At 43.9% G+C, this 19,957-nt stretch overlaps 1 protein-coding gene across 1 annotated transcript in view; it reads right to left on the bottom strand.

Moving 5' to 3' along the window:
* Positions 1 to 19,957, bottom strand: part of LOC137301268 (potassium-transporting ATPase alpha chain 2-like) — a 60,332-nt gene that overhangs the window by 2,175 nt on the left and 38,200 nt on the right. Inside the window, exons 14-22 of the mRNA XM_067970726.1 lie at positions 16,361 to 16,497; positions 15,481 to 15,631; positions 13,591 to 13,759; positions 11,671 to 11,825; positions 8,671 to 8,794; positions 6,003 to 6,148; positions 3,373 to 3,506; positions 2,709 to 2,810; positions 1,059 to 1,150 (exon numbers count right to left, since the gene is read on the bottom strand). Coding sequence (XP_067826827.1) covers positions 1,059 to 1,150; positions 2,709 to 2,810; positions 3,373 to 3,506; positions 6,003 to 6,148; positions 8,671 to 8,794; positions 11,671 to 11,825; positions 13,591 to 13,759; positions 15,481 to 15,631; positions 16,361 to 16,497 — 1,210 coding nt within the window. The remainder of the gene's footprint in view (positions 1 to 1,058; positions 1,151 to 2,708; positions 2,811 to 3,372; positions 3,507 to 6,002; positions 6,149 to 8,670; positions 8,795 to 11,670; positions 11,826 to 13,590; positions 13,760 to 15,480; positions 15,632 to 16,360; positions 16,498 to 19,957) is intronic.

Genomic DNA, 19,957 nt, shown 5'->3' with positions numbered 1-19,957 from the left:
CTTTCACAAAATCTCCACTCCCCCTATAGAAGTGATGAAGTTATAGAAATCGTTGAAGGAGGAACTGTAATGTGATTTTTAGGATCAAATAAGGGTAAATTTTGTGAGGCTCTACTTGAAGTGCTCAACAGGAGCATGGATTGAAAACTCAAGCACAGAGGTCATTTCATCCGATTCACGGCGCATGTGATTTCCTGCTGATGGTTAATTTAGTGAAAAGTTATTAGTACAAAATTCGAAGTCAGTTGCTTCTTGAATTGTCCACTCCTTTCCTGTTATATGGGCATGATTTTGACCCTGAGCCGGGAAGAGGGTGGGGAGGTCAAATTGGAGACGGGAATCCCGGAAGTATGGGTTTCCCGGACGTGCTTACAATTTTGACGGCAGTCGGACGGGAGGCCAGCCAGGGAGAGGACATGTTCAGGTAAGTCTTTGTTTGTATAGATGGGGGGAGGCATGATGGGGGGGGAGGGGGGGCATGAGTTGGCGAGGAAGTTATCAGTCATGGGGGGGAAGGGATTGGGTGGTCAGTCATCGAGGTGGGGGGGGGTCGGGATCAGGTGTCATCGTGGGGGTCCGCAATCGTTTTGGGGGGAGAATCGGCGATTGGGGTCGGGGGTCTGCGATCATTGGGGTGGGGGTGGGGGGGATCGGGTTCAGGGGTCCACGAATGGGGATGGGCGGTTGCTGCAGTTAGGCTTGTTGGGCCTGGGGAAAGCACTCCTGCTCCACGAAGCGTGAAAGAAAAGGCCCGGGAATCCCGGCCCCCCGGGGTTGAATCGGAAACTGTGGGAAAATGGAGGCCCGAAGCCTCTTTGAAAGGTTTTTAGGCCTGATCCACCTCCTGGGAGTGGGTTGGTCGCCCGTCCCGGTGAAAACTGGAAATGGGCAGGTTGGGGGTGGGTCTGAAATGGTTGCAATTTTGAATGCCCCCCCATCCCCAACCCACCGTTTTTCACTGTTAAAATCATGCCCATGGTGTCAGGAGTATTTAATACAAATTAATTCATCATTTGCACGAAAAAGATTAGAAATTGAGAACCAGCTCCAAGACTTACTTCCAGGGTGCCTGCGAATGAAGAGTTTACGGATTTCATCATATACAAAAATTAGAATTGCAAAAGGCATGGCCACAAACCAATACTCAACCCTGAAAAGAATAAAAATATTTAATATTAGAATGCATTGTGTAACTAAGCATATTGGACTAATTTCTACAATAGTGAATCCCTTAGATTTTAAGTTGTGTAGGGCCAGATGTAGGTTAGATGTCAGGAGGTGGTTCTTTTTCCCAGAGATTACTGGACCTCTGGAACAGGCTCCCAGCTCATGTGGTGAAAGCCACTTTGTTGAATTCCTTCAAGCTGGACCTGTTTCTGGCTGGAGTGGAGATCACCTCATACAAAAGGCAGGCACTGCATAGAATTATCAGGGCCAGAGTGATCTCCTAGACTAGTTTTGATCGCCTAAGGCGGGGGGGGGAGAAATCGGAGAGGAATTTCCCAGATTTTTTTCCCACAAATTGGCCTGGGTTTTTTAATCTGTTTTTTCACCTCTCCCAGGAGGTCACATGGTTTTGGGTAAGGTAGGGAGTGTATATACTGTGATACACAAGTTATAACATTGTGTGGGACAGGCTGGATCTTTTCCTGTCCATCATTGTTTGTATGTTCGTAATTCTATATGGTCAGTCATTGAGCACGAGATCACTAGTCCTATGTACTTTACTCCAGGTCACAGTATGACTGCAAATAGGGTGACATTTTAAATTTTAAGTTATAAAGTTCCCAACCAGTTCTTTTCCAACATTATAAATTTCACCAGCTGCTGAACTGAGTGATCTCTATGAAGATTTGAGAATAGACTAAGTGGGCCACTATCAGCACCATGATATGGTTTACCATCTTTCATATTGTCGTGCCTTATCAAGTCTGAGATTTTGCTATTTAAACAGAGCGTATGAGCTGCAGATTTAGGATTATTCAGCACTGTCCAATATAAAGCAGTACAAAAAGCAAACTTCACATCTGTAGTAGCTGGTGCTTTTCCATCGTAAAACTGTCAGATCAATAGAGGACAGGCCCTAAATTTCCCAAATAGTATGTTCCTATTTAAGAACATAGGAACAAGGAGTAGGCCATTCAGCCCTTCAAGCCTGTTCTGCCATACAGTTAGATCATGGCCGATCTGTATCTTAACTCCATCTACTTGCCTTGGTTCCATAACCCTTAATAGCCTTGCCTAACAAAAATCTATCAATCTCAGTTTTGAAATTTTGATTTGACCTAGCCTCAACAGCTTTTTGGGGGAGACAGGTCCAGATTTTCAATACCCTTTAACAAGAAATAAATCGAGGGAATCAATCGACGACTTTATAGCAAAAAAATTGCTTTGTGGAGTTGGAACAATTTTTAGAACTTTCTAATTTTACAATTGAGAATTTTCTTTGTTAATTTATTCAGTTCTTATTACTACATTGTTTTTTTAGTTGGTATTATGACTGCCACGTGAACTTTAAATATTCTATCATAAAAGGAAGCTGGAGTCTGGTTCAGTGTTTTCTGTGCACTTATCAAGATATCACGCCTGAGTAGTGCAGCAAAAGCATAGTTTAAATATGAGTATGATTCTGCAATATTTTGGAAAAATAAACATTGGCACAGAAGCTCTCAGCATTCTAGAAAACAACATTAGTGTGAATTCCTCACCTGAGAGGGATGAAGTGAAGGCTCTCTAGCATCCCAGGGCAATAGCAAAGGAAAACAGCAATACCAACCTGAGAGAGAAGACCTATCCAGAGCACTTTATTTCTAGAAAATACAAAACAAAAAATTATAGGTACAGAAACTTTAAAAAGAAACTACTCCCCTATTTAGCTTCCAAACTCCATTCTTAGTATCCATGTCCCTATTCCCAGTACCCATGTCCCTATTAATAGTATCCATGTCCCTATTCCCAGTACCCATGTACCTATTAATAGTATCCATGTCCCTATTCCCAGTACCCATGCCCCTATTAATAGTATCCATGTCCCTGTTCCCAATATCCACGTTGTCCCCTTTGGTCAAGACAGTAGGACTGTTTGTCACATACAGATATCAAAAATGCCCCTCCATGGTCAAACAATTAGGAGATAAACTTGAGTGATGCAGGAAAAGTCCCTCCCCACAGCCAGTTCAGAAATAATTTCTACACAAGCACCAAATAACTGTACCATCCTTTTTAGTCTTTCACTTGAAACATAAGTTCATTCTTTCACCTTCCTAAAAAAAATTACAGTATACCAGCCAGGGTCCGCTTTAAAGTACAATATCACTTCATAAAGTTAATAAAGTAAACTGTATAAGTACTGTAGAAAATCAAGTGCCGTACCCGAATATACCCTGCTGGAAAATAGAGTTCCGCCTGGTTTTACGAATGATTAAGTCAGCAAGCTGTTCAATCACAATCCCAACAAAGAAAGCCGTGTAACAGGTCCACTGTATGTACTGGCGCTGCCGATAGGTCTGTAGAAAAGAGAATTGAACATTTACAGGTGTGTTTTGGGCAGAAGCTTGCCTGGGAGGGAGCAGTTTCCCCAGACAGCCCCATGCTGAGTTGGCCATCCATAAGCTGACGAGAGGTGATTTAAGTACGAGTTTGGCAGCCGTTTTACACAGATCCCAAACATTAGTAATGTCAGGTCATTCAGGAGACATCTCAGCACCTTGCAGCAGAAAGGCAAAAGTGAGACAGGAAAGCAGCAGTACGGGTGTGAAAGGGTCAGCAGGCAGTACAAAGACTGCGAGGGAGAAATGATAATTTTTAGACTGTCGGTAGGACAGATAGCGATGCGAATCTATTCTACGTTAAGTAAGACTCTCCCTCCCAAGTGAGTGAGGGTACACGTGTTCTTTAGTTTGGTAATGGTACAGAAACAGAAATTGAACTTATTGTACCAAGTGACTTTCTCAGGATTTTGTCCACTATGGAATAAAGCAACTGACAAATCAAACCAAATGACACCTTACCTAAACGCGAACTCAGTCTACCTTTGGCGAGATTAAAGGAGTACATGTGTTTAAGGCAAGGAAATCTGGTATAGGTCACAAGGGAGTTTCATTGGTACATTTTCAAGTTCTGTTACCGTGCTAGCAGATACTGGGCAGTGGGAGGCAACTTCCACAAAAAGGTAGGCAACCAGGCCACTTAAGGGTGTGACTGATCCCACTGGGCCTGAGTAGATACCTGCGACAGACCCCAAACTCGTAACAAATACAATTTTACTGTACTTAACATGCAGAGGGAATCTTCCCCCACTGTTCTTTGTGATGAACGATATTGAATAATGGAACTTGGTACTATGTTTTAGGACTCTAAGGTTCCTGCAGTAGAGTTTCCAGGCGGGTTCCTCAATCTCCTGCCGTAACTTCAGCGGAAAATTGGCAAAAATCTCAAGAAGCGGCTTAAAAAGTAACTGTAACAGAAAACACTCACCCACCACCACCATCTCTTTTCCACACACTGTCTACTTTCTCTCCTCAAGAAATGAGACATATAAACCTGCAAACTCGCTCAGAAAGGCCGGACAGGATGATTGGTGTAATAAATAGAAAAGTTCTCACTGGCACAGCAAGGGTTGCTTTACTGAGATTGAAGTTAAGCCAGCAAATGAAGAAAGCTTCACTCTTTCTCTTTGCTAACCAGACCTAGGGATGCTTGAGGCTGAATGCTAAAATAAGAGCCTGAACATCTAAATAATCAGTGTAAAAATAAATGCTTAGAAATAAACTGCATCCAAAAACAGAAACTTCAGCCACAGTATTTGGTTCAGCTTCAGCACGCTTATTATACAACAACTTGCATATATATTTCCTGACCGTCAATTTTGTGTGTTCGTGTAATGCCTTTAACATAGAAAAACATCCCAAGGCACTTCACAGTGGCGTAATCAGAAATAAATGGATGCTAAGCCAAAGAAAGAGATTTTAGGAAGCATTAAGAGGGAGGTGGCGAGGCGGAGGGGTTCAGGGAGGGGATTTCAGAGTGTGGCTGAAGGCAATTCCAACAATGGTGAGGTGAAGGGATGGGTGGATGCACAAGAGGGCAGAATGAAAGGAACAGAGAGTTCTTGGAGGCTTGGAGGAGGTTACAGAGATAGAGAGAGGTGAGACCTTGAAAGGATTTAAACATGAGGGTGACAATTTTAAATTGGAAGTATTGGGAAACTGGGAGCCAATCTAGGTTAGCAAGGACAGGAATGATAGATGATCAGGACTTGGTGTGAGAGAGGATATGGGCAGCAGAGTTTTAGATGAGCTGAGGGATACAGAGGGTAGTGGATGGGAGGCTAGCCAGAGGAGCTTTGGAATAGTCAAGTCTGGAAGTGACAAAGGCATGGATGTGGCTTTCAGGAGCAGATGGGCAAGGTAGGGGTAGGGGTAGGCAATGTTACGGAGGTGGAAGTAGACAGTTTTCACGATAGAAAGGATATGGGGTTGGAAATTCAGCTCGGGAACAAATAGGATGTCGAATTTGCATACAGACTGTTTCAGCCTGAGACAGTGGCCAAGTAGGGGGATGGAATTTGTGGTGGGGACCAAAGACAATAGCTTTGGTCTTCCCAGTGTTTAATTGGAGAAAATTGCAGCTCATCCAAGGCTGCATGTTGGACAAGCAGTCTGATACCACGTAGGCAGTGGAGGGGTCGAGAGAGGTTGTGGAGATGTAGAGCCAAGTGTCATCAGTGTACTTATGGAAGCTGATCCCAACACACAATCAACCAAAATGGCCTTAGTATAAAACTTGTTTGGTAAATGTAACTCTAACCAACAAGGAGATATCTTGTTACCAGAAAGCATAAAGTGTCTGCCACGTTTGCCTACATAACAGTGACTGCACTTCAAAAAGTAATTTATTCCTAGTAAAGCGCTTTGAGATGTCCTCAGGACATGATAACGTGATATATAAATGCACATTCTTTGAAAATGTCTTCATAATGTCACACAGAGCAAAATTCATACCCATTCTTGTCCATAGCTGTCTTCAACATCATTATTTGTGGTATCTTCCCAAATTAAACGTATGCCAATAATCCTTGAAGGAAGCCAGCCTTGGTCTGCCAAGACAGTGAAGTAACAGAGAAATCCACCAATTGACTGTATCACTCCTGCACATACAGGTAGAATCAGAGAATCAATTTGGGATCTAGAAACTAGTTAACTGAAGACCACATGCAAAAACAGATACCTAGACATGGACACAATGGAAATTATTCAAACTGTAAGAAAATACAGCCAAACACATACAGCCTCACAAACCAAAACATCCATTAAGGGAGTTTCCATCATAATTTGTAACAAATAGAATCACATGGTTGAAAAGCGAAAGTAGCTAAAAAAAAATCTTTAAATCAAGTTATTGCTCAAAAAATTGACATATTGTAACATGTACTTTGAGAAAAATATATTGAACATGAAATGACAAAACTACAGAAAATATTCTGACTACCTTTAAACTTGCATTTCTAGTCTTGTTATTTAACTAGGAACAACTCTGACCACCTTAGTACTGAAGACAGCATTAAAACTCCATGGGCTCGATATTACCAGGGCTGCGGGTTCGCGGCGGGGGGGCTATTGGGCGCGTGGGTAACGCGCCCGGCGAAATCAGTCTGCCCCGTGCGCGATCGCAGCCTAATTGGATCCACTTACCTGGTCTTCCAGGTTCCCCACTGCTGAGCTGCGCGTTGGGCGGGCTGCGCATGCGCAGTAAAGTCTGTCAGCTGGAGGAGCTCTATTTAAAGAGGCAGTCCTCCACTGACAGATGCTGCAACAAATAGGAAAAATTACAGCATGGAGCAGCCCAGGGGGAAGGCTGCTCCCAGGTTAATGATGCCTCACTCCAGGTATCATTGGATGGGGTGAGGAGGAGGGGGAGGACAGAGATCTTACCCCCCCCGGTGGGCGGGAGGAAGCAGCCTGCCTCTGCCACCAGGAAGGCCTGGCTCGAGGTGGCAAAGGAGGTCACCTGCACAACCAACATATCACGCACCTGCATACAGTGCAGGAGGCGCTGCAATGACCTAAGTAGGTCAGCCGAAGTGAGTAAACTTATTCATTCCCCTACACTCCGTCTGCCACATCACCGCCCCCACCCCACATCTCCTTCTGCACTGCCAACACTACTCTGTCACATCACCCCTCACACCTCATCCTCATCTTACCTGCACTTACTCACCTCGCCAGTACTCATCCCGCCACTACCACTCAACCCAATCCTCATACAATCTCATGGCTCTATCTCATACTCACCCTCTCGTGCATCTCTCTCACAGTCAGCCTCACTCAACCTGCCACTACCTGGGCTGCAGCCACAGGGCATGCATCATATATATGCAGTAGGAAGCATAAGGCAAACATGTCGTGAGCATGAAGGGGATGCACAAGGGTGTTTGAGGGTTTGTCATGGTTTTTACTTATATTTAATTTCTGACCAACTCACACCACATATTATATTGGCACCACTACTGCCACGTCTTTGCGAATCTTGTCTGGTTTGTGCAAAAATGCCCGTTCCTGAGGATCACAATGAAGACCCACACCTGATGCCACCCATTGTGTCACTGCAGGGTGTGTGTAGGTGTATTTGCAGGGCTCTTTTGTGCAGACGACAGAGACGTCGGCGATGTCCCCGGTGGCACCCTGGAAGGATGCGGAGGAGAAGTTGTTGAGGGCAGTGGTGACTTTGACAGCGACAGGTAAGAAGATGGTGCTCAGGCCAGCCGGGAGCAGCTCAGCATGAAGGAGGCTGCAGATGTCCACGACTATATGTCGAGTGACTCTGAGTCTCTGTGTGCACTGCTGCTCAGAGAGGTCCAGGAAGCTGAGCCTCGGTCTGTGGACCCTGGGGCGAGGGTAGTGCCCTCTGTGACGCATCTCTCTCTGCGGTTGCCCTCCCTCCTACTGTGCAGGTGGATGTGTCACAGCACTGTGTTGTGGAGCTCCACATGTCAGAGGTGGACGGCGTGGCCGGCGAGGCTAGTGATGCTGTTCGCCCTCCGAGGAGGTCATGACTGTAGCTATGGTGGCCCCCATCTGGAAGATGTGCATCTGAGGGGGTCCGCAATGTATGTACATGTGTCTGGACACCGGGGTAAGTGTGCAAGTTCGTGAATTTTATTGTTCGGAGGAGGGTGGTGGAGGACAAACTTTGTCCAAAGTGACAGAGTGGCCTCCTGCAATGAGTGAGGGTCTCCCCCCCCCACACCTGTCAAATGGACCTTTGCAGCTGCCACAGGCTGACAGCTGCAACACGTCCATTTCAACTGGGAGTGTTTCCCCCAATATGGGAAACAGTCCCAGTTGTTTCGAAAATCCCACCCCTTCTGAAATATTCCCTTAATCAGGTCTGTTTACGACCTGAAATAGCAAGATAAATATTGTCAAGTGGCACCTGCCTGTGGGAGTCCCACGTGCGGGGGCTGCGCGCGCACGTTGGCGCATCTGTGGGGAACCTGGAAGTGGGCGGGTTGGAGCCGGGCTCCCGACCCGCTCCGGGATTCCCCGATTTTCGCAGCCCCCCACCCGTCAGGAACGTACCCGATAGCGGGTGCTAAAATAGAGCCCCATGAGTGTACAGCGAGTGGGAGGTCACAAGTAAATGCAACAAATATTAAGATTCTCTACTCACCAACTTGCAGATATGAATATGATGCAAGCTGCACGTTCACCAGTCGATCTCTTTTGGAGTTTCGAGGTTGGACATTCATTATATCTCTTTCAGCTTTCTCATAAGCCAATGAAATGGATGGGATCTGTTGATGAGGCAAAACATTAAGAAGAAGCCTTTTGGTGACTCAAAAATCAATGCATTTGTGTGTTACAGGGTTCAGATACCCTGTAACACAAAATAAGACAAAGGACTTTATATGTAGCTAAAATTGCCTGCAATTCAAAAGGAAGTGATCTTTCTGGCTCAAATCTTGTGCATATCACTGGCATATATATATTTTTGGCGAACACTACTAAGTTTCACTTGCCTCTTTGCAGTAATATTTTGCATTGTTCCTTTCGGTCTTCAATTTTTCCTTTAGCATCCCATGGAAGTTACCGGACTGAATAGCAGTAGAAAGTGTGGGAAAATGGCGCAGTGAGGACAACCACGCCCACCTTATCCCAACTCAATTTCCCTCCCCTAACCCTTGCCAGGAATGCTGCCAGCCATCCTTTCCCCGCCCATTTAACACAAATGTTAATGGAGCAAAGATGGGGACCAGCCTTTTATCCCATTTTCCTCTCATCTGATCCATTACCATTGCTCCCCGGAATTGTCTGATGGAAGATGGTGTCAGGTCCAAGGTAGCAATGACAATGACCCCAATATCCAAAAATGGAGGCAAAGGGCAAAGTAAAGGCCTCCTTTCCATCCAATCTGACTGCCATGCATCTACTTTATAGAATCATAGAATCATAGAAGTTTACAACATGGAAACAGGCCCTTCGGCCCAACATGTCCATGTCGCCCAGTTTATACCACTAAGCTAGTCCCAATTGCCTGCACTTGGCCCATATCCCTCTATACCCATCTTACCCATGTAACTGTCCAAATACTTTTTAAAAGACAAAATTGTACCCGCCTCTACTACTGCCTCTGGCAGCTCATTCCAAACACTCACCACCCTTTGAGTGAAAAAATTGCCCCTCTGGACCCTTTTGTATCTCTCCCCTCTCACCTTAAATCTATGCCCCCTCGTTATAGACTCCCCTACCTTTGGGAAAAGATTTTGACTATCTACCTTATCTATGCCCCTCATTATTTTATAGACTTCTATAAGATCACCCCTAAACCTCCTACTCTCCAGGGAAAAAAGTCTCAGTCTATCCAACCTCTCCCTATAAGTCAAACCATCAAGTCCCGGTAGCATCCTCGTAAATCTTTTCTGCACTCTTTCTAGTTTAATAATATCCTTTCTATAATAGGGTGACCAGAACTGTACACAGTATTCCAAGTGTGGCCTTACTAATGTCTTGTACAACTTCAACAAGACATCCCAACTCCTGTATTCAATGTTCTGACCAATGAAACCAAGCATGCTGAATGCCTTCTTCACCACCCTATCCACCTGTGACTCCACTTTCAAGGAGCTATGAACCTGTACTCCTAGATCTCTTTGTTCTATAACTCTCCCCAACGCCCTACCATTAACGGAGTAGGTCCTGGCCCGATTCGATCGACCAAAATGCATCACCTCACATTTATCTAAATTAAACTCCATCTGCCATTCATCGGCCCACTGGCCCAATTTATCAAGATCCCGTTGCAATCCTAGATAACCTTCTTCACTGTCCACAATGCCACCAATCTTGGTGTCATCTGCAAACTTACTAACCATGCCTCCTAAATTCTCATCCAAATCATTAATATAAATAACAAATAACAGCGGACCCAGCACCGATCCCTGAGGCACACCGCTGGTCACAGGCCTCCAGTTTGAAAAAAAACCCTCTACAACCACCCTCTGTCTTCTGTCGTCAATCCAATTTTGTATCCAATTGGCTACCTCACCTTGGATCCTGTGAGATTTAACCTTATGTAACAACCTACCATGTGGTACCTTGTCAAAGGCTTTGCTAAAGTCCATGTAGACCACGTCTACTGCACAGCCCTCATCTATCTTCTTGGTTACCCCTTCAAAAAACTCAATCAAATTCGTGAGACATGATTTTCCTCTCACAAAACCATGCTGACTGTTCCTAATCAGTCCCTGCCTCTCCAAATACCTGTAGATCCTGTCTCTCAGAATACCCTCTAACAACGTACCCACTACAGATGTCAGGCTCACTGGTCTGTAGTTCCCAGGCTTTTCCCTGCCGCCCTTCTTAAACAAAGGCACATTTGCTACCCTCCAATCTTCAAGCACCTCACCTGTAGCTGTCGATGATTCAAATATCTCTGCTAGGGGACCCGCAATTTCCTCCCTAACCTTCCATAACGTCCTGGGATACATTTCATCAGGTCCCGGAGATTTATCTACCTTGATGCGCGTTAAGACTTCCAGCGTCTCCCTCTCTGTAATATGTACACTCCTCAAGACATCACTATTTATTTCCCCAAGTTCCCTAACATCCATGCCTTTCTCAACCGTAAATACCGATGTGAAATATTCATTTAGGATCTCACCCATCTCTTGTGGTTCCGCACATAGATGACCTTGTTGATCCTTAAGAGGCCCTACTCTCTCCCTAGTTACTCTTTTGTGGGCTTCAGTCTCTTTCGAGGCCTACAATGCTGTGGCTCCCTTTTTCTGCCCTTTTAAGGTCCCTTGCCATCTCTTGTAATGCTGCAGTGATGGTCTCATGGCAACACCACCAGAATTCCCTCTACAGCCTACTGTAAGATTGCTTGAACAATAAAAGCGCATCCACTATTTTCCAATTATCCAACATTCTAGTCAGATTTCCCTCTTTTAATATGTAGGCTGAAAATAATGAATTAATTCTCTGGGAGAGTCTGAATAATGCAATGTGTGAAAGGGAAAATGTAACCTGGAATTACGTCTAAACTACCCATTTTTTTTTCAATCCAGTAAGAATGAAGCAATCGTTAGTCAGCAACGATGGTAAGGAAAGGGGGAATTCAAAAAAGAAGGAAACTGGTGTAACTGATTCTAGATCATTAGTAATTACTTACAATGTCTGTACCCAAGTCAATGAGGAGGATGGCAATAGTACCAATGGGAAGGGGTATACTGGTGATGATATAAATAAGGAATGGACACAATTCAGCCATGTTCTTGGTCAGGGTGTAGGCGATTGCCTTCTTCAGATTGTCAAAAATCAGACGACCTTTTGAACACATTAAACAGATTTATTTAATGAAAAAAATCTACAATCTGACATGAATTCGTATATTACTATGATCTTTATGTAAACATCTGCAAATCATAACAACACAGACCTAAAGGGAAAGTTGAATGCACAATGTAGACATTTATCATTTTCCAGATTCCCAACTTAATTCCCACAAACCCTAACTATAGTTGAATAATTGGTCTGGAAATATTTACGGTGTGACGACCATTATTCCTTAAGTGTAGTTACTCCTCCCCATACTTGATGACATTACTGTTCTTTCATCTCTTGCAGTTGAATTCAAACCCAGCCCATACTGATGGGATGAAAATCTATTCATCAGTTAGAGTCCAACATGAAGTTAATGTAGGCAGTGTCAACACACCTCCGAGTAGGTGCAAGTCCACAGCATTAAACTCTCCACAATTGGAACTAAATCGGCAATCATAAGGCTACGTCTCCCTTTATTGCAAAAAATTATATCTCCATGTATTTATCTTAGGAAATCATAAGTGATTGCCCGAGACTTCATGTCTCTGCAATGCAGGGGTTTTAGAAGAATCAACATTGAACGTGCCCAATCACTGCAAAGCAGCAATTAACAGTCCAGACAGAATGCTGAGCTATATAGTTAAACAGTGGAATGTAATTTATTAGAAACCATATTCAAACTGTGTAGCACTTTAGTCAAACTACATGTTTTGAAAACTGTGTGCATATCTTAGTCACTGAGAATTCAAGGAGATTTTCAAGTCCTGGAGGCAGTTCAGAGATAAGCCAGAGGACCGATTCCACATATCAGAATACTGAATTGTGAAGAAAGGATAAAGAAGCTTGGGGTGAGGAGTGATCTTATAGAAGTATATGAGATAGTAAACAGAATAGAGAAGGAAGTTCCAGAATACTACTACAAATTAAATAAGAGTTAAACATTGGTTCATCGGTTCAAATTGGTAAAACGTAAATTTAGGAAGTTCTTTACTTAAAGAGTGATCAACACATGGAATAGATTTCTGGGTAGAGTAGTGGAGATGAAAACCCTGGAAACATATTGTTGGGTGCTTTGATGTGAGACTGGGTCTTTCGGGATGGATGAGCCAAGATCGACTGAATGTCCTTTCTCATCTATATATGTCTCATGAAAGTAAATGCCACTTTGTTGATGTTTACAGAGCTATAACTCTGTGTAGACAGAAGTAAGAATCCTTGTCAAGCCAGGCAATTGTTTGTTTCCTTTGGGAATGAGGCCTTAGATAAACCCATCGCTAAAACTCTGAGAAGCACTGTTGATTCCCAGTGACTTTTGGAATCAAAACTTCACCATAAATAAACACTTATCAATCAGAACCTTTACAGTACTAATAAAACAAAAACGCAGACTGCAGAATGTGAAAGAACAAAAAGTAATCTTTTCTCGATATGCCAGGATGAGAGTCAGGAATCCTACTAGGAGAAAGGAATAGAGGGTGAGATGCAGCAAGGACTTTGTAACAATGTAACTGAGTGGAGAAAAGCACCTGACCCAGGTGGCAGTGTGTGCTGCAACATTTTTAAAGGGGCCATGTTCAAAGCGTTTCTTTACCCCTCATCTCCCCTACCTGCTGGGTGGCAGCATTGTCTACTTATATATGGAAGTTGAGTCTATAAGGAAAGAAAGTTAATTTCTGAATTGACCAGTTTTCTAATCTTTGTGATAATAATTTGCTTTTCATCTCATCTGTAACTATATCTTAGTACTATGTATTTTAGTGGCTTATACCTTCTTCCACTCCAGTGACTATTGAGGCAAAGTTATCATCCAGTAGAATCATGTCTGCTGCATTTTTGGCTGCATCTGAGCCTGCAATCCCCATAGCTATTCCAATGTCTGCTTTCTTCAGAGCTGGTGAGTCATTGACACCATCTCCTGTAACTGCCACAATCGATCCCTGTTATACAAAGAGGAGGATCTGATGAGAATATCAAGTCCCCAGATACCTTCTAGTTGAAGACAGCTACAAAGCTCCATATTCCCTAGTCTTCTACAGTAAATGCCAAACTTATTGTAATAGCGGCACTTAGTCACCAGGAGCAATATTTGAGGTCAAGTTACAGAGGGATCAAAGACACCTGTAGAAATTAAAAACACAAAGACTAGAAATATTTTTCAGTGTTAACTAAACGTTTTACTGAATCATCAAAACTAGTAGGCCACAAAAATGTCGCACCAACTTATTATGTCTTTGTAAGCTCAATGGCATCACTGAGAACTGAAGATATGATTCTCCACAGTCCATTCCATTCAATGCATAGAGGGTCTGCAATGTGCAGCAAGGGATCTTGCACATGAGTGCATGGTACCCAGGGTTAACAAGTGACTCTTTCATTTTAAACTAGTTGACTCTATCCACATACAGGTTACCCAACTGCGGGGTTACCCTCAAAGATGTAGAATGACCTCAATATATGTTGTGATGCTTACTGAACTCAAGGATGTTATACTACATTTAGTTGCTAAATTGAAGTTGTCACACAGTTACTCCAACCCGGCCACTTCCTTGGCTGGGCTTTGGGGAAAATGGGCATAGTCAAGATTTAAATTAAGATGCTTTAGACCAGGGGTGTCTAAGCTATGACCTGTGGACCATGTGCAGCCTCCGAGCCCTGGCAATGTAGCAAAATCCAGGCAATTCAGTCCTACTTCTGCTCATGTTTCTTATTTGCTCGCTTTCCCTGTTAGAATTTTGTGGGCCTGAAGGTTTCAAAAAGGATGTGCTTAATGCTGTTGCCTCATTGGTGTACAAATCTCAAATCAGAGCACCAGGAACTGTTACTATCTCCAGGTGGAGAAACATGATTGGACTTCCACCAACCATGGAAATGCACCCCTGAGTCCCAGCCAACTTCTCACTCAGGGACATTAAAATGCAGTGGATGGGCTCCCTGGCCTGCATCGAGTAGTTCAGCTGATATGGATGGGGCAGAGTTTCACTGTGGTGAGGGGGCGGGGGGAGGAGGGAAACGCCAGTAGCCGCTGTTCTAACTGGAGGACTTCCTTTAAGAAACAGTTTCAAAAGCTCACTTATCAACTTAAAATGAAAAAATTACTTTAAATGAGTTTGAAATGAATTCAAGGTGTAGATTTAATTATGCTTAGCCATTGCAAGCATAAATACATTTAGCAAGATCTGCTAAGGAGGGAGGGAAGGATGGATTTATATCACAACTTTCACATCTTCAGGACATCCCAAAGCACTTCACAGCCAAATGAATTAGTCACTGTTGTTATGTAGGTAAATGTGGCAGCTAATTTCCACTCAGCAAGATTCCACAAACAGCAGTGAGATAAATTATCCAGTTAACTATTTTTTGGAGGTGTTTATTAAGGCACAAATATTGGCTTGGCCACCAGGAGAACCCTGTTGTTCTTCTTCAAATAGTATCATGGGATCTTTTACATCCACCTAAACAGGTAAATGGCTTAATATTTAATCTGTAAAATGGTACCTTCAACAATGCTGCATTCCCTCAGTACTGCACTGGAGCATCAACCTGGATTATGTGCTCAGTTCCCTGGAGTGGGGCTTAAACCCACATCTTTCTGACTTGGAGGTGAGTGTGCTACCACCAGGCCAAGCTAACTTGTTGAGCTTAACATGTGAACAGTTACCTGTCTTTGGCAGGCTTCAACGATAATTAGTTTCTGTTGAGGCGATGTCCTGGCAAATACAATTTCATTGTGGCTGACTAAAATTTCTTCCAAGAACTCGGAGTTCATGTCTTTGACTTCTGAACCATTTATGACAGCAGCTTTGACAGTCCTTCAGTATTCAAAAATACAAAGAACATTTACACCAGTTATATTTTATTGCATTTTATAATTTGACAAATTTTCGTATCACAGGATCTATGGGAATGTGCAGTTATCGTAAGGTATTCTGCTTCATAACCTTCTACGTCTACTTTTTTGTTAAAACCCATCTGATGCTCCTGCACTCAGCACAGTTCAAATCTATGCCTAGAGTCTTCCCTCTTCAACATCAGAGAGAAGTTGCCTGCGCTGGTCAGTTTTCCATGCCTATATCAGGAATACAAGAGCTGCTACACCAGTACCTCAACACTCTGCATCAACTCTTTAAAAATCCACACAGGATACCAGCTGTGAATGAGCCTCACGTTGTTTCCCCTGCCTTTGGAATTCTCTCCAGGCAGTGCCATCACCTGGAAATTTAGATGTAATTCCACAATCCTGCACTGCCAGCTGTGCTGATAGGGAGCACAGGTTAGACAATGCTGTACACTTATCTCCAACCTACGCACCCTGCAAATATGTCCCCCCCTTGCTGGGAGTGTGTTACCATGGAATTATCCCTTTTGTACACAAAGGTTTAAGCACAGAGTTTGCTGAACCAGAAGTGCTAGAACATGCATTAGGTTGTGAGAAATGAGTGGCCTGCTTGTTGATTCCTCAGTGCAATTTCTGCAATAATTAAATCTCAATAAATATTAAAGAAAATGTCTTTTGTGTAACACAGATTACCTCAATCTACCTTTTATTCACTTGGTTGACTGAGACATTAAGGCGCTTTGCAATATCTTCCACTGTCTCATTACCAGCTGAGATAATGCCAACACTCTTTGCTATAGCCTTCGCCGTGATTGGGTGATCACCAGAGATCATAATGACCTATCGGGGAAAAAATTGCATTTATTCATGTTAACAGGTTAAAAAAAATCTATCCAAATTCAAGGATTTCCAAAAACGTAACTTTATGTAATTTAATAGGTTCCACAAAAATAATCAGTCGGGTTAAATACATAAAATCACTAAATATTGATGAATCTTAAAATTCAAATAACTTTTATACATTTTTACCAGATATACTTGTGTCACAGAATATTTTGATTTATTGCCACTCTTTTTAATATCCAAATATTTCTTCAAGCCTTTGCTATAAAAGTGTGTGTGTGTTTACGACACAAAGCTGGGGTGGAATGTGAGCTGTGAAGAGGATGCAAAAAGGCTCCAATGTGATTTAGACAAGTTGGGTGAGTGGGCAAGAACATGGCAGATGCAGTATAACATGGATAAATGTGAGGTTATCCACTTTGGTTTTAAAAACAGAAAGCAGATTGTTATCTGAATGGTGATAGATTGGGAAAAGGGGAGGTGCAACGAGTCCTGGGTGTCCTTGTACACCAGTCGCTGAAAGTGAGCATTCAGGTGCAGCAAGAAGTTAGGAAGGAGAATGGTATGTTGGTCTTCATTGCAAGAGGATTTGTGTACAGGTGCAGGGATGTCTTACTGCAGTTATACAAGGCCTTGGTGAGACCACGTCTGGAGTATTGTGTGCAGTTTTGGTCTCCTTATCTGAGGAAAGATGTCCTTGCCATGGAGGGAGTGCAACGAAGGTTTACCAGACTGATTCCTGGGATGGCAGGACTGACGTATGAGGAGAGGTTGGGTCAACTAGGCCTATGTTCACTAGAGTTTAGAAGAATGAGAGGTGATCTCATTGAAACATATAAAATTCTAACAGGGCTAGACAGACTAGATGCAGGGAGGATGTTCTCGATGGCTGGGGAGTCCAGAACCAGGGGTCACAGTCTCAGCCAGAAGTGCCGAGTGGATGATCCATCTCAGCCTCCTCCCGATATCCCCACCATCACGGAAGCCAGTCTTCGGCCAATTCGATTCACTCCACGTGATATCAAGAAACGGCTGAGTGCACTGGATACAGCAAAGGCTATGGGCCCCGACAACATCCCAGCTGTAGTGCTGAAGACTTGTGCTCCAGAACTAGCTGCGCCTCTAGCCAAGCTGTTCCAGTACAGCTACAACACTGGCATCTACCCGACAATGTGGAAAATTGCCCAGGTATGTCCTGTCCACAAAAAGCAGGACAAATCCAATCCGGCCAATTACCGCCCCATCAGTCTACTCTCAATCATCAGCAAAGTGATGGAAGGTGTCGTCGACAGTGCTATCAAGCGGCACTTACTCACCAATAACCTGCTCACCGATGCTCAGTTTGGGTTCCGCCAGGACCACTCGGCTCCAGACCTCATTACAGCCTTGGTCCAAACATGGACAAAAGAGCTGAATTCCAGAGGTGAGGTGAGAGTGACTGCCCTTGACATCAAAACAGCATTTGACCGAGTGTGGCACCAAGGAGCCCTAGTAAAATTGAAGTCCATGGGAATCAGGGGGAAAACTCTCCAGTGGCTGGAGTCATACCAAGCACAAAGGAAGATGGTAGTGGTTGTTGGAGGCCAATCATCTCAGCCCCAGGGCATTGCTGCAGGAGTTCCTCAGGGCAGTGTCCTAGGCCCAACCATCTTCAGCTGCTTCATCAATGACCTTCCCTCCATCATAAGGTCAGAAATGGGGATGTTCGCTGATGACTGCACAGTGTTCAGTTCCATTCGCAACCCCTCAGATAATGAAGCAGTCCGAGCCCGCATGCAGCAAGACCTGGACAACATCCAGGCTTGGGCTCATAAGTGGCAAGTAACATTCGCACCAGATAAGTGCCAGGCAATGACCATCTCCAACAAGAGAGAGTCTAACCACCTCCCCTTGACATTCAACGGCATTACCATCGCCGAATCCCCCACCATCAACATCCTGGGGGTCACCATTGACCAGAAACTGAACTGGACTAGCCATATAAATACTGTGGCTACGAGAGCAGGTCAGAGGCTGGGTATTCTGCGGCGAGTAACTCACCTCCTGACTCCCCAAAGCCTTTCCACCATCTACAAGGCACAAGTCAGGAGTGTGATGGAATACTCTCCACTTGCCTGGATGAGTGCAGCTCCAACAACACTCAAGAAGCTCGACACCATCCAAGATAAAGCAGCCCGCTTGATTGGCAACCCATCCACCACACTAAACATTCACTCCCTTCACCACCGGCGCACTGTGGCTGCAGTGTGCACCATCCACATGATGCACTGCAGCAACTCGCCAAGGCTTCTTCGACAGCACCTCCCAAACCCGCAACCTCTACCACCTAGAAGGACAAGAGCAGCAGGCGCATGGGAACAACACCACCTGCACGTTCCCCTCCAAGTCACACACCATCCCGACTTGGAAATATATCGCCGTTCCTTCATTGTCGCTGGGTCAAAATCCTAACAGCACTGTGGGAGAACCGTCACCACATGGACTGCAGCGGTTCAAGAAGGCGGCTCACCACCACCTTCTCGAGGGCAATTAGGGATGGGCAATTAGGGATGGGCTCGCCAGCGACGCCCACATCCCGTGAACGAATAAAAAAAAAAGGATAGAGGTATGCCATTTAGAACCGAGATGAGGAGAAATTTCTTCACTCAGAGGGTGGTGAACCTGTGGAATTCTCTACCACAGAAGGCAGTAGAGGCCAAATCATTAGATGTATTCAAGAAGGAGATAGATATATTTCTTAATGCTACAGGGATGAAGGGATATGGGGAAAAAGCGGGAACAGGGATACTGAGTTAGACGATCAGCCATGATCATTTTGAATGGTGGAGCAGGGCTGAATGGCCTACTCTTGCTTCTATTTTCTATGTTTCTATGTTTGTGAGTGCATGCACACGTGTTTTATGAAATCTACATGAAAATTTTACAGTAGATATTTGTCAGTCACAAGAAACACCACTTTTCAATCAGGCATCGCCCATTTACAGGTCATCAGTGGACATTCCCATAGATGTTGATGTACTTGAAAATATATTTCAGCACCTTCCACTTTCTTCTCCCAATTAACAAGTGCCAGAGTGTGGTATTGAAATTTATATGTTGCCACAACAACTTTGTCAGAATTTCGGTAAATGCTGTGACATAAAAGGGATTACAGAGGAGGCATGATGTATATGTTGTTTCCGGTTCAGGTTTTATAATGAGTTTTTTAAAGCCACCCATGTTAAATTCTGCTGTTTTTACTGTGTTATTAAAATAACCATTTTAATTCTTCAACAAGCCCTATTTTAGAATGATTTCTCAGTATCCAGCAAGGTGTTGAAAATTCAATTTAACAATAATAATGTATGAGGAATCTTCATTTTGTTGGGCAAACTTCGAGTGCTGCTATGGCTGCTGTATCACTTCATTGAGGGGCAGACTCTGTGGGGGATCCTTCCACTGATGTGACATCCCAAAG

The sequence above is a fragment of the Heptranchias perlo genome, chromosome 33 (assembly GCF_035084215.1).
Source record: "Heptranchias perlo isolate sHepPer1 chromosome 33, sHepPer1.hap1, whole genome shotgun sequence".
NCBI classification, from domain to species: Eukaryota; Metazoa; Chordata; class Chondrichthyes; order Hexanchiformes; family Hexanchidae; genus Heptranchias; species Heptranchias perlo.
This window is presented reverse-complemented; position numbering and strand designations above follow the sequence as displayed.